This window comes from Nerophis lumbriciformis, linkage group LG27 (assembly GCF_033978685.3).
Source record: "Nerophis lumbriciformis linkage group LG27, RoL_Nlum_v2.1, whole genome shotgun sequence".
NCBI lineage: Eukaryota > Metazoa > Chordata > Actinopteri > Syngnathiformes > Syngnathidae > Nerophis > Nerophis lumbriciformis.
Genome location: NC_084574.2, coordinates 11,528,855 through 11,544,129, shown reverse-complemented (window position 1 = coordinate 11,544,129; position 15,275 = coordinate 11,528,855). Strand labels below are relative to the sequence as shown.

Here is a 15,275-nt window from a genome sequence, read left to right as displayed (position 1 = left end):
GTCCTCTCAGTATTGTCCCCCACAAGTCTTCTTTTTTCTTCTTTCTAAGTCCTCCTGTTGCACCAAACATTTAATGAAGTAAATACTAATAATGTAACAAGAGAAGTATCTCACACTTATCCTTTATAAAGTAAATCTGTACAGCAGATACATCATCCAGATCAGTACATTTTAATCTAAAAAAATTATAAAGGTGTTATGACCCAGCTTTTCCCTTCTGCTAGCTGGTACTGGAGGTTCCAGTTGCCACCAGGTGCCGACTGGTCATGAACTGGACCTGCACGGTGATGGACCTGAATGGCCTCCAAACCTTCCCCTATCCTGCACCTCATCCCTGGGGTCATTTTTTTTAACCTTCCCTCCAGGTTGAGACTGTGCAGGGTTATATGGAAGAACATTTTTTTTTGTTTAAAAAAAAAACTACTTTTGTTAATGTCACATTTTGTATGTCCACCTTTCTATTGTCTTTCCTTCTGAAGTCCTGGGTGGCAGATATCTGACGTCAGGGTAAGGGTGACAACACCAGAATGGGGAAGACACCAGGCTGCGAGAGGAGGAGCTTTCACAGGTATGACCTCCATCTACCGAGTGGTTTGCGAGTCATTCAGACAACCTGCCAGAGGACAACAGACATCATGAATATGATTGTCTTCTTTCTTCTGGCCGTGCAAATGCACAGTGTGGTGTCAGGTAAGCCATTTTTCTTTACCACTTTGTCAACTTCTTTGTAACATTTGCTATTCTTATCTAACTTTATGCCATTAAAAACGGTTGTCATGTATATTGTCATAAATCTGCTAGTCATTGTCTTTTGACATCAATTTCATTGAATGAATATGAAGGACCTGAGTAGTCCTGAGTTCAATCCCGGGCTCGGGATCTTTCTGTGTGGAGTTTGCATGTTCTCCCCGTGACTGCGTGGGTTCCCTCCGGGTACTCCGGCTTCCTCCCACCTCCAAAGACATGCACCTGGGGATAGGTTGATTAACAACACTAAATGGTCCCTAGTGTGTGAATGTGAGTGTGAATGTTGTCTGTCTATCTGTGTTGGCCCTGTGATGAGTCGGCGACTTGTCCAGGGTGTACCCCGCCGTCCGCCCGGATGCAGCTGAGATAGGCTCCAGCGCCCCCGCCACCCCAAAAAGGGACAAGCGGTAGAAAATGGATGGATGGATGGAATTGTTTGGTAAAATATATTAAAGCTTCAGCTTGACTATGGGAAGATGCTCCTTATTGCATTAGCCATGGGTGTCACAGACAATTTTAATTGGGTATTGTATTACTAATGTTGATATACATCCTCACCCCCCCCCCCACCCTTTCCCCGCCAAAACAGAGCTAGATAGGGTGGCACTAAGAGGAGATAAGAAAGTGGGAGGTAAATTCTTAAGCTGAGTAGTAACAAGTTATTAGCAACTTTGTTTGAAAACATTCCTTTGATTTTGTTGCTGCTGAGAATGCTAATCAGGGTGATGGAGAAGGACAGAGAGAAGGAGGAGGGAGTGGATGAGGGAAAGTGGGAGTGGTGGGGTTGAAACAAGTCAGGAAGGATGACAGCGACATGATGAGGCAGCAGTTTGAAGTTGAAGCATCCACAAAGGAGGAGGGGACATTAGTGACTTAAGGAAAGCATGATTGTCCCAAGCAAGTTAAAGGTGGTGTTTGCAACTTGATCACAGTGCATGCCAAACAGCGCCCCCTAGTGACAGGACAGTAGACCCAGGCCTTATTTGATCACTGTATTTATTGTAGAATTCTTTATTGAAGAATTACCTGCAAGCTGTTTTAATTTGAAAAACAATTAAACACAAAAGCTTTGCAATTTTATGTTTTGTATTTAGTTGAATTTTGTTTAACAAGTCTTCACGGTTGTAGAGGGGTTAGTGCATCTGCCTCACAATACGAAGGTCCTGAGTAGTCTTGGGTTCAATCCCGGGCTCGGGATCTTTCTGTGTGGAGTTTGCATGTTCTCCCCGTGACTGCGTGGGTTCCCTCCGGGTACTCCGGCTTCCTCCCACCTCCAAAGACATGCACCTGGGGATAAGTTGATTGGCAACACTAAATTGGCCCTAGTGTGTGGATGTGAGTGTGAATGTTGTCTGTCTATCTGTGTTGGCCCTGCGATGAGGTGGCGACTTGTCCAGGGTGTACCCCGCCTTCCGCCCGATTGTAGCTGAGATAGGCTCCAGCGCCCCCCGCGACCCCAAAGGGAATAAGCGGTAGAAAATGGATGGATGGAAGTGGCAGCAAAAGTTTAGTGTAGCTTATTTTTACTCCTCCGGACATGTTCAATGGTATTACCGGTATTATTATCATCATTATTATAACTAATATTATTAATATTATTATACCATTTTCATTTTGGATATAAGAAACAAGTAAACAAAATATTAACAAATACATAACCTACAGTATTTTAATTTCATTTAAAAAAATAGGTATTCAGTATATTAATTTTTTTTCATTCTCCAATGGAAATGTGTCATAAATGTAACATATTTATTCACAAATGAAATTAGTAAAAAAAAAAATTCAACCCCCATTTAAAAAAAAAATATTTATATATTTTCCACATGTACAAACTCAACAAAACACAGATGACCAATTAAAAATAAAATAATAATAATCGGTTCACGGCTGAGTGTGAAACGACTGGGATAACAATTAACCGAGTCCATGGTTCTCGCCCGGAAAAGGGTGGAGTGCCATCTCCAGGTTGGGGAGAAGATCCTGCCCCAAGTGGAGGAGTTCAAGTACCTCCGAGGCTTGTTCACGAGCGAGGGAAGAGTGGATCGTCAGATCGACAGGCGGATCGGTGCAGCGTCTGCAGTGATGTGGACCCTGTATCGGTCCGTCATGGTGAAGAAGGAGCTAAGTAAAGGCAAAGCTCTCAATTTACCGGTCGATCTAAGTCCCCATCCTCTATGGTCATGAGCTTTGGGTGATGACCCAAAGGACAAGATCACGGGTACAAGAATAGAATGGATAGAATATAATGGACTTTATTGTCATTATATTTGCATATAACGAGATTAAGGACTCCAACTTAAAGTGCGGTAGTGGAAACAAATATGGAATAAAAATAAATCACACAAGTAGTAATAAAGATTTAAAAAAAAGTAATTGAAATAAACAGACTATTATCCAATAAGAACAATAAGCAATCCTGTACAATATACAAAATACTGTACAAACAGCCGAAATGAGTTTCCTTCGCCGGGTGGCGGCGCTCTCCCTTAGAGATACGGTGAGAAGCTCTGTTATTCAGGAGGAACTCAGAGTAAAGCTGCTGATCCTCCACATCGAGGAGCCAGATGATGTGGCTCAGGCATCTGATCAGAATGGCCCCATAACTCCTCCCTCGGGGAGTGTTTAGGGCGCGTCCGACCAGTAGGACACCACGGAGAAGACCCAGGCCACGGCGGAGAGACTATGACTCCCAGCTGGCCTGGGAACGCCTCGAGATACCCTGGGAAGAGCTGGAAGAAAGTAGCTGGGGAGAGGAAAGTCTGTGCTTCTCTGCTTAGGCTGCAGCCCTACTTCAGATGAGCGGAAGAAGATGGATGGATGGATGGATGGATGGATGGATGGATGGATCTAGCAGTGCACATCAGGACTTGACTGAAGACTAAACTGCTTAAAAGACTGTTGAACATGAAATAAAATGTAAATAAATAACATGGTTTTTTTTCTTCTTTTAGTGAATTACACTCTGTGGCATGCACGAGTGGCGGACTATCGAGATTCAAAGCCCTTCGACTATTATGAGGACGGTGGTATGGGTAACGCATACATTTACTCCTACAGCAGCAACACGAGCAGACAAGTAGTACCGGTACAGGACTGGATGAGAAAAATCACAGCAGAAGATCCTCAGTACTGGCAGAGAGAGACCGAGAAGGCTGTTGCTCGTGAGCAGTTCCACACAAACAGATTTGAAGCTAATTTGAAGATTTTGAATCAAACTGAAGGTTTGTTTATGTTGAACTTTCAACTGTTAAGTTTGATGTTCTATTTTAATAGTTTGTAATACGCACACATTATTTGTAAAACGCACACATTATTGCACATATATCTTGTCTCTGTCCATCCTAGAATGACCTACGAAAAAACATGATTTGTGTGTGTGTGTGTGTGTGTGTGTGTGTGTGTGTGTATCTCTGTGTTATGGTGTTGAGGTTTTCCTTTGCTTTACAACACTTTGTGTTAGTAATGTGCAGGTTATGAATGACTCCTTCAATACTTGATACTAAATCGTCTCAATTCACCCGTTTCCTTACTTATACCTGCTACTGCGAGCTAGATTAAAAAAAGGTAACATGTCATTAATTGTGCAAAGCTACAAATCTGGTCCATGTCTCTAAACGGCTCCTTGTTCTCCTTCCTGCCCAGGCGGAATCATAAGCTCAACAATACAATTAATTCACTTGCTCATTTGGCATGTTTCCCTGACTCGCTGAAGGCTCAAGTTTTACTGACTTAAGGTTACTTGGCAAACACTAAAATGTACAGATTTTACCGAGTTTCACTGACTCCCGGGTAATTGATCAAGACTAGAGTCCAAGGGGGGAACTTGTTGCATATGTGCAATTTCTGCACATGCCTTTGTGACGAGTAACTTAAGTGAAAGAAGTACCCCAATAGACACTTTAGTGAAAGAAGTACCCCAATAGACACTTTAGTGAGTGACTCATAAGAACTTGAGCCAGTAAAACGAATCAAGTTTCACATAACTATGTCTTGTTACTCTCTCAGGTTTTCACATTGCTCTGTGGGTTTCTGGATGTAAATGGAATGATGAGACTGATGAGGTCACAGGTTGGTATTTGGAAGACTTAGGACTTTTCCAAGACTACACGCCGATTAGGAGATGGACCGCAGCAAAAGAACAAGGGGATCACATCAAACTGATCTGGGAGGATGACAAAGCTCCCCCAGACACCTTCAAGTTCTACACTGAGGAGTGTCCTTCTAACTTGAAGATGTTTGTGAGCATCTTAACGAGAACAGGTAGAACATCACCTTTTACTTTCACCTTTGTAACCATGTTAGCATGTTCTCTATAGCAACGTTATTAGCATTACACACTACACTCTCTTTATACTCTTCCTATTTTCTCCCTTTCCGTCCATATTTACTCCTCCCACACCTTCTCTCCATATTGTCCTCTGTTCATACATGACATCACTTCCTGTGCAGAGCTTCCAAAGGTGTCCCTACTCCAGGAGACACCATCTTCTCCGGTCAGCTGCAACGCGACAGGTTTCTACCCCGACAAAGCCGTCATGTTTTGGAGGAAAGACGGCGAGAAGCTGCACGAGGGCGTGGACCACGGAGAAATGCTCCAAGACGGAACCTTCCAGATGTCTGTGGACCTGAACGTGACGGCCGACATGGAGGGCAAGTACGAATGTGTGTTTCAGCTGACTGGCGTCAAGGAGGACATCGTCACCGAGCTGGAGAGCAGAAGCATCCTGAGCAACGCGAGCGGTGAAGGTGAGAAAGACACATGTGGTTGATTGGCACATTGATATAGATTAGGGGTGTAACCATTCATCCATAGAATTATCTATTAATTTATGTTCCTAAGATTCAACTCCATCGATCCGTGCTCGGCATGTTGACCTTCCGGAAAATATATTTTGCGCTAACATCGTTTTAAAAGGCAGTCAATCGATTTTATTGATACTAGGAAAAGAAAACATTGGATGTAAGAATGTCCGACTTTATATGAAGTTTAGAATTTGACAAGGAGGACGTTAAATGTTACTCAAGTCTGTCTGCCCGTCTGTGGCCATCAGTCATCAAAACAAAAAAGGCAGATACGTACGGTGGCCGGGAAACGTCAGAACAAATGCAAACGCCACAAAACAAAAACATAAAGCCGAAAGCCACAACACAACAACTTTCAGCCCAAAGCCACAACAAAAACAAACACCACAACACAATAACATGAATCCATAACACAACTTTAAGCCACGGAGCAACTTTCGTCGACGGACCAAGTGGCCGAGGCGGGAGATTGAAAACGGTGGAATGAACATAGAGTGTTAGTGTTCATGAAAAAGAAAAAAAAGTTATTTATGACTGAAAAGGTTGTTGATTTTTCCAACTTTGTTCATAACACCGTTTTCAACTTTCTGCCTCAGCCATTGTGGTCCATCAATTCCTTCATGTCTTTTTTATTGTGTTTTGGCTTTTAGTTGTTGTGTTGTCGCATTTGTATTTTTGTGGCTTTTGCAATCATGTTGTAGCTGAAAGTTGTTGTGTTGTGGCTTCATGTTGTTGTGTTGTGGAGTTTGCATTTGTTGTGATCTTTTCTCGGCCTGTTTATTAAAATGAGAGTAGTAGCAGATCAAACCACTGCTCATTTAACCTGAAATTTCTCAGGTTAATTTACTGTTAAATCAACCTGAAGAGATGTTGGTTGCACTTTATGTTTGATATTAATGTTGTATTATTTCATGTTGAAAAACAAAAGCAAGCGTCGACAGGTAAATCTACACTTGAAATTTTGGTTACTGTACTTTTGAAAATTTCTTAAATGTAAAAAAAAATGTTTTTTTCTCAATTCAACCTAAAGTGTTGGTTGGACTTTATTTAAATAATATGTAAATGCATTGGCCATTACTTGTTGTTTACTTGCTTGTTTGTATGTATAATTCATTCATGCATGATTTCCTTACAAGAACGAACGGGAATATTGGAAACTGCACCTGCAGTGTCCAGTATCCAGTATTTATTTGACAGTCACATTGCTTGACTTCTTTTTTGCTAAAAAGTTACTGCATTGATTTCTACTTACTTGAATTGTTTTGTATCGTATCGTTCTAAAAAAAATAATATCGTCCTTGAATCGTATCACCGACCACAAATTAAGATTTTTATCAAATTGTTATTAAAACTAATCGTCACACCCCTAATGTAGATGTTTCTCATCAGAAGTCTAATTGTCCCTTATATTGATCCATGCTATGTAATTAGCACGTTACTGTTTCAGCTGCTATGTGGTGATGTACAACAGAATCTAGGTCCAGTTGTCAACCCTCACACGGACCAACAAACCCATTTATCAATGTATTTGTGTGAATCACTTTTAACTTTGTGCTTGTTCATTCTACTTTCTATCCAGACCTCAATACAACCATCTCTGGTAATAACAGCCAAGCAACCTCACGGCCGACCACCATCACTATCAGACCAACAACCAACGGTACTTCCAATGACAACCAAACTACTTTCTGGCCGAACACAACCATTGAAGCAACCACCCGACCCAGTCTCAACAACTCGGATGCCACCCCGCCAACTCCTGGTCACAGTAAGTCCACAGATCATCTGGAAGGTAAACAGACAAAGGGACAATTTTAGACTGTAAATATGAGACATTAAGTCCAGGCCTAAATATATTCTGAGTGGTTATTTAAACATGAGGAGCATCACCTCAAATAAGATCTAATTCATATTTTATATATTAACTTGATGTATATATGACTATAGCTTTGTTTTACAGAAACGTTGCTGCACTAAAACAAAGCAGTAAAAATATTGGATATATTTTAATATTTCTGATTTAAAAATACCAGTAAATGGAGTCATGAAATTTAGTAAAGAGAAGTTCTAATACAAAGCTAGAATGGAATACTCCTTTTAAATGTTTCACCCTTAATGTGAGTCACCGTAATTCTAAGATAATTGTATAATCCTCCACCCTCTTCAGTCTCCTTGTTTGTGGAATTTTTTTTTAACACAGGAGTAAGAGAAACGTGCAGTTTTCAAAATAATTGTATATTGTCTGTCTGTAAGGCCAAGAATGCTTAGTTCTAACTGGGGATTGGATGAGCGCTAAAAAGTCAAAATAATAATCTTACACTTAACTTTGTTATATTCTATGTCATGATGACAATGGTTGATCTTTACATGCAAAGTAGTTATGAAGATTTCCTTGCCATGTTTTGTCAACCCAGTTATGCTTTTCGCTCTCAATAGACAATCTGCGTGTCAAGGTCGCTGTTGTCACGGTGGGGGTCGTTGCTACGGCTTTCCTTCTGTCGGCCATCATCTTTTGGATTGTCAAGCGTTACAGACACAGTGAGTTACATATCTTCTGTCTTTTTCTTGTCTTCTCAGCGCAGCATCACTCGGCCTGTCAAACTGACCATTTCTGACCAGAAAACAGCCTTATTTTGTCTTAATTTTTCTATTTTAATAGTGTCCTGTAGTTTTCCCATCATGCAATTGTATTTTATTTTAATCCCCTCCGACAGCAAAACTACCAGAATGTCCCCTTATTTTCAGGTGACATCACGTGTGCACACTTATCTTGCTGACTCATTAAGAGGAAGTAAGAGAGAAACATCAAGTTTCTAAGTCTCACCTCAAAGATCTCATGCGAGTGATGAGGAACCTTCTGGATGCACTTTCTTCACCATGAGTGAGGTGTTTGGTTAGCATGAGTAACCAGCTAACAGTGCGTTTGTGTTTGTTCAACAGCTCACAGTACCTACTGGGACACAGTGACCATTAGGTTTACTCGGTCTGAGTCTGCGTGAGACACAGCAGCTGGCACACAGTGAGTTAACTTACAAGCACTGTTTGCATGTCCAAATGTTTTTGAACTCGGTGTGAAGATGATCTTTAACTTGGATTAACTTTTGTGGGTAATATGCTGTCATCTTCTTCCTCCAGGAACACAAAGATATCTCCATCGCTGAGGGACATCATCTCACATGGAGATGAGATGGAGATGTTCTTTGTTCCTTATGATACATATACCTTATACTCATATTTTACTGTTACATCATGCAATGTCTTTTCTGGGTACTTAAAAAATTGAGATGAAATGAGATGGAGATGAGACGGAGATGAGGTGGAGATGAGATGGAGATGAGATGGAGATTTTCTTTGTTTCTTATGATACATATACCTTATACTCATAATTTACTGTTACATTATGCAATGTCTTTTCTGGGTACTTAAAAAATGGAGATGAGATGAGATGGAGATGAGATGGAGATGGAGATGTTCTGTGTTCTTCATGATACATATACCTTATACTCATATTTTACTGTTACATCATGCAATGTCTTTTCTGGGTACTTAAAAAACCCGTTATGATCATATCAAAGTTTTGTCGTTTCAGATTGATTTAGGTCCTAATGTGCGTGTTGCTTTAAATGCAAACTAATAGTAGTGGAATCGCCGCTATTTATTGATGACAATCACATAGTGCCACATTTCTTTCAATAAATTAATTTGTTCATTCCGGCTCCAGAAGGAGGAAGAGTCAGAAAGTGATGTTGAGAGAAAAATACAAGAAGAGAACAAGATAAAGATTTAAGTTTTCACAGCACTAACTGAAAGCCAACTAAGATGAAAACTGTGAAATAAAAGTAAAACATAGTATATTTTCAACAGATATTACTTTAAATTAATTACAATATTGATATGCCAAAACATGGATTTGTCAAAATTGAAGTCGAATGTTTTATTGGCAAACACACATTCAAAGCAATACCATTGCAGTGTGACCAGTGTTGTCACTTGATTGGTAGTTAAGTCATTTCATGGTTTTACCTTCGACCAGTAACCTTTAACAGTTAACGTTTTTTACCAGAGTGTTAAAAAGTGACATGTCTGCATTACTCCAGTGTCATTTATCGTCACATTTAAGATGTTTTATTTTTGGACTGGTAAGCTTTCTTAAAGAGAACTGCACTTTTTTGAGAATTTTGCCTATCGTTCACAACCCTTATGAAAGACATGACAATGTATGGATTTTTTTTTTTTAAAAAGCATTCCAACCTGTAAATAAACGTGAATAAAAGTCTACTTACAGTGGAGCCCAGTCCTCTATTCTGCCCATAAAACCCAAATAATAATTATCCAAAAACCGCCAACAATACCCCATTTGCATTTCCATCCATCCATTTCCTACTGCTTGTCCCTTTCGGGGTTACGGGAGTGCTGGAACCTATCCCAGCTGCATTCGGGCGGAAGGCGGGGTACACCCTAGACAAGTCGCCACCTCATCGCAGGGCCAACACAGATAGACACATAACATTCACACACTTGGGACCATTTAGTGTTGCCAATCAACCTTTCCCAGGTGCATGTCTTTGGGGGTGGGAGGAAGCCGGAGTACCTGAAGGGAACCCACGCAGTCACGGGGCGAACATGCAAATTCCACACAGAAAGACCCCGAGCCCGGGAATCGAACCCAGGACCTTCGTATTGTGAGGCACAGGCACTACCCTGTCCCACTGTGCTGCCCCATTTACATTTTGTGACTTGAAAATTAACCAAATATTAGTGACATTGGTATTATAACGCAGACAAACTATTGATCACAAGATTGTGTGTAATGTTGACATGATCGACTGATCAGCTGCTTCCTCATTTCCGTGCTCGTCAAACTTTATTGTAGATCATAAATCATGCCTCTCACCTGGATAAAATAAGGCTGAGGATGGTACACTATTTTACACCCGGAAATGGCAAGAACGACACAAAAAGACGCTTGGTTTCCCCCACCTTTTCTTTGCGAAGACTATGAGTCATTCTTCATCTAACTCTAATCACTCTAATCTAACTAGCCTCCATTGTAAGCGGACTTTTGATCGCATGTATTTAATATTTAGCATGCATAAAAATACATCTGTCATCATGTCTTTCATGATTGCGAATAGGCAAAATTCCGAAAAAAAAGTGCAGTATCCCTTACAACTTGTATGAATAATCTTGAATGTACATGTTAATGTCTGTACCATTATTAAAAATGTTTTGACTGCAATTTCTGTTTCGTTGATTTCTGTTGTTTCCGATGAATAAGAAAAGATGAGAGGCAACAATACATTATCTTCCATGATAATGAAGACATCCATCCATCTTATTTTACTGTATACCAGACAGTTTACATTCATGTTCATCTGAGGGAACTCTCCTGAAGGAATCAATAAAGTACTATCTATCTATCCATCCATTATTTCCTCCTCACCTAATCCTGGTTGTTGGTTGCAGATACAGCAGTCTGTCAGCAGTCCCTGTCTCCGATCACTTCCTCTAAGTTCACTACCAAGGTCACTAAGGTGTTATTTCGTTAGTGGGACATAGTCCTCTAACTCCACTCCCAAGGTCGATAAGGTGTTATATCACTAGTGGGACATAGTCCTTAAAGCATGTCCTACACTGTAAGAAATGTCACCGTTTAATTACAGTAACCTACTGGCAGGTAATGGTTCCAGTATAAAACTGTTTTTCTACAGCACACAATGTGATTTATCACTACAGTGTATCACTGTAAAAGGCATCACAGTACTGTGCTGTATCAAATATACGTTTCACAGCATAATACTGCCATCTGTTTAGCGGCATTACACTGTTATTTTAGTGTATCTACTGTAATATACATGACAGTTAATTACAGTAAAATAATTGTAAGCACTATAGACTGAGTTTTACAGTATAATGCCACTAGAAGTTAATGAGTTGAACTTTTAATTTTTCAAAATCAAAACCCCTGCAATCTGCTGGCATTAAAATGACTGGAGAAATGGCCTTGCAAGTTTATGCTTTTATTAACCAATTATTTTAAAGCACATCAAATACATTCAATGTACATTTAGTGCATTCTTATTTTCAGTGAAGCATTTTAACATTTAGAACAATGTTAAGCAACTATAGCATCAGAACAGTCCATAGAACTAGATAATCAAAATGAAAATGTCCATTTAGATATCCCCCCACCAGGACACACCCACACCCCCAAACATAGTGCCTCTGTTGCACCATCCGAGAGAGCACACACATTTTAAATTAACATTTTAACATCTAAAATAATGTTAAGCAACTCCTGCAATCTGAACAAACAATGGCATTAGAGAACACGGTTGTACATCCAGATAACAATCAAAATGATCAAAATGAAGATGTCCATTTAGATATGATGTTAACATCCCCCCCACACCCACCTCCATACATAGTGCCTCTGTTTCACCATCAGAGAGGGCACACACATTTTCAACGAACATTTTAACATTTAGAACAAAACATAAGTTAGGATCATCTGCAATAGAAACATTTGTAAAACAAAACTGAACAGCAGAATTGACTAAACTAACTGAACAGGACATACCCAGTGTTCAGTTGTCGACTTCATTTCAAACTGGAGACAAATAACTGAACACGAGTCCAGTGTTTAGTTGTCGGCTACATAAAGCCCCACTCAAAGTCTGAGATTCTTTATAAGGGTGGCTCAGTGAGGATATACAGTTGCTGCCTTTTTCTGGACCAGCTTCCCGGTCTTCTTGGACACCACCTTTCCCTGGCTAGCCTTTGTTCCCCTCTCAGGGTTAATGTCAATGAATCGCTTAAAAAAACAGAGAAAGCATATAAGATATTCTGTTGTGATTGAAGATTACTTGCAGTCGATACAGAACTGCCCTCACATTGTTAATTTATGAATATGCACTGCACAAATATTCATATCAATTTTAGGATATATGTGAGCCTATACCATAACCACAGCTGAAGATGAGTGAATGCTCTAAAACCCATTAGTACAAATTCAGAGAGGAAGGCAATGCTAAAGCCTCCCCAATCCCTCTCTCTATTTATGTATTTCTCTCCGTCTATCCTCTGCCATCTTTTGATAGCACATTTATAATTCCTTCATTGGCAGACAAAACAACAATGTAATGACATTGTGTATCTGGCATATTACTGCATAGGAGCATGCAACATGGATACCTCTTAGATACGTTTACATATTTACCTCTGCCTAGGAGGTTATGTTTTTGTTGATGTTAGTGCATTTGCAAAATATGGAAACAGCTCAAACGGATTTTGATCATATATTCGCACAAGATGGGTATCCAGATAAAGAACAGATTGTTAGATTTTGGTGGAAACCCGGATCAGTCTGGATCCAGTATTTTCTTTTTAAGGATTCTGCCAGAGACCCCACTGTTATAAGCTGTGATAGAGGCTAAGAGCCAGAAGGAGTACCCAGCGCACTAGAAAATAATTTCCTAACTAAGGTCATATCTGGACACACCAAAATATTGCTGCCAGTGACCCTATTGTGGTGGTCTGCACTCTCCACATTATTTTCTAGTTTGTTATGTAGTGTTTTGGAAACTTACCTACTGTAATACAACTTAATCTGTTGTTATGCATGCCAAAAAACAACAAAAGGCACGGTATCAGAAGAGGGAGGGCAGAGACAGATTAATTCTCTTCACCTGGCTTTATGTCCATGTGAAAGCACAACCCGCCTCATTTTGGTAACCATGTTGGTCGACTGGATTGTTCAGACTGGTTGGAACAAGTTGCACAAAGATGAGGTAGCTGTGGTTTGAGATGCTGATATGTTTGACAGACAGTCTGGTGGCCAGAAAGAATTACTCTAGATCAAAAAACATAATGTGTTAATAATTCATTCACACTGAATCCAGCATCACACTTTGGATGAACATGCCATCTTCAACTTGCTATCAAAAGAAACATTTGTAATGAGAAGGTCCACAAAGGAACAGAAGAGTCATTGATTTAAGGCACAAAATTGGGGAAATTAGAAGTCAAATACCTGAACAGAGGTGAGAAAGGGGGCAAAATATCCTAACAGTATCAAGAGGATTTACCTTTGAACAAATTCCAATGTCTGAGCACCTTCCTTTTGGTATCCCAAGTTCATACTTGCCAACCTTGAGACCTCCAATTTCGGGAGGTGGGGGGTGGGGGGTGGGTGCGGGGGGCGTGGTTAAGAGGGGAGGAGTATATTTACAGCTAAGCAAGTCAAGTATTTCATATATATATATATATATATATATATATATATATATATATCCCCGCGACCCCGAAGGGAATAAGCGGTAGTAAATGGAAGAATGGATGGATGGATATATATATATATATATATATATATATATATATAAGAAATAATTGACTTTCAGTGAATTCTAGCTATATATTCATCAAATGCACTAGATGGCAGTATTGTCCTGTTTAAGAGTGTCACAACATTGCTGTTTACGGCAGACGGACTGGACTGCTTTACTGTAGACGTTCTTTGTATTGTGGGAAGGCGGACTCAGGTCCGCATGTAGCTGGAGGGGGCGTGGCCTCCAGCGCCGCCTGAATTTCGGGAGATTTTCGGGAGAAAATTTGTCCCGGGAGGTTTTCGGGAGAGGCGCTGAATTTCGGGAGTCTCACGGAAAATCCGGGAGGGTTGGCAAGTATGCAAGTTGAACACATAGTAGGTGACAAGAAGGGCAGCAAGCCCTGAGATGAAGCTTGGTTGGACGCCTTCGCAGATGACATCACCTTCCATGCTGATCATCCAACGTTTTATTGTGACTTTGTCACCAGCAACTGGTACAGTCAAGAAATGCAGTTTATGTTCCTAAACAGTATCCAATATGGGTAGCATTTTAAAGGTATTTGGAATGGCCACCTCACACCCAAGAATATATCGCTCTCTCTGTACTCTGTTTACATCTAGTCTCCTAAGGTGTACTGCTGCAAATCATTACTTTCCAATGTTCGGAATGACAAAAACAACGATACAAATACATCCGCAGGAGAGCAGAGTATACACGTTTAGGACAAAACAGACTTATGTTCTGCGCTCCATGAGACACTTACCCAGCAGTATCAGTCGTGGACTGGTCGGGAGGGTCAGTGTCCGCTCCACATCGGCTGCAGTGGCAGACATCTGTAGAAAAAATAGGTCAACATGATGACTTGTGACAAAATATAACATGGCAGTTGGGAGCATCATTTAATTATAATGTAAGAACACAATATTTCTGCATAATTTGGTGGGTAAGAGATTGAAAAACAGTAACAAAAAAACATTGAATTTTAGAATATTTGTAATAGTAATTTAGAGGTTGGCATGCTTTTATAGCTTAATAGTGCTAAACTTACATCTGCAAGGAGTATCAGTGCATCTCCTTTCATCAAAATAGGCCATCAACAGCTGGATGATACAAAGAGTCAACTCCCCATCTTCATTCACAGGAAGGGTAGACTGAGCATTATGGTTCTTAGCTTTAGGACAAACAAGACTTTTGTTCTGCGCTCCATGAAACACTTACCCAGCAGTATCAGTCGTGGACTGGTCAGGAGGGTCAGTGTCCGCTCCACATCGGCTGCAGTGGCAGACAACTGTGGAAAAAATAGGTCACTACGATGACTTGTGACAAAATATAACATGGAAGTTGGGCGCATCATTTAATTAAGACCTCCATGTCTTCATAGCAGGAATATCCTGA

General features: G+C 40.3%; 1 protein-coding gene across 1 annotated transcript; it reads left to right on the top strand.

Annotated features, from left to right (window-relative positions):
• The first annotated feature begins 493 nt into the window (after positions 1 to 493).
• LOC133570161 (H-2 class I histocompatibility antigen, D-D alpha chain-like) lies at positions 494 to 10,792 on the top strand. The gene is made up of 8 exons (XM_061922874.2): positions 494 to 690; positions 3,702 to 3,971; positions 4,756 to 5,010; positions 5,200 to 5,496; positions 7,133 to 7,321; positions 7,990 to 8,091; positions 8,494 to 8,572; positions 8,689 to 10,792. Exons 1-7 carry the CDS (start codon positions 528 to 530, stop codon positions 8,550 to 8,552), a joined length of 1,335 nt encoding a protein of 444 aa, XP_061778858.1. The 5' UTR covers positions 494 to 527; the 3' UTR covers positions 8,553 to 8,572; positions 8,689 to 10,792.
• Positions 10,793 to 15,275: the final 4,483 nt, after the last annotated feature.

Excerpts from the sequence above, each read along its gene's own strand:
- LOC133570161 (XM_061922874.2), top strand. The coding sequence starts at position 528 with ATGGGGAAGACACCAGGCTGCGAGAGGAGGAGCTTTCACAGGTATGAC. Across the intron at positions 3,972-4,755 it reads GATTTTGAATCAAACTGAAG|GTTTTCACATTGCTCTGTGG; the intron begins GTTTGTTTATGT and ends TTACTCTCTCAG. Across the intron at positions 5,011-5,199 it reads GAGCATCTTAACGAGAACAG|AGCTTCCAAAGGTGTCCCTA; the intron begins GTAGAACATCAC and ends CTTCCTGTGCAG.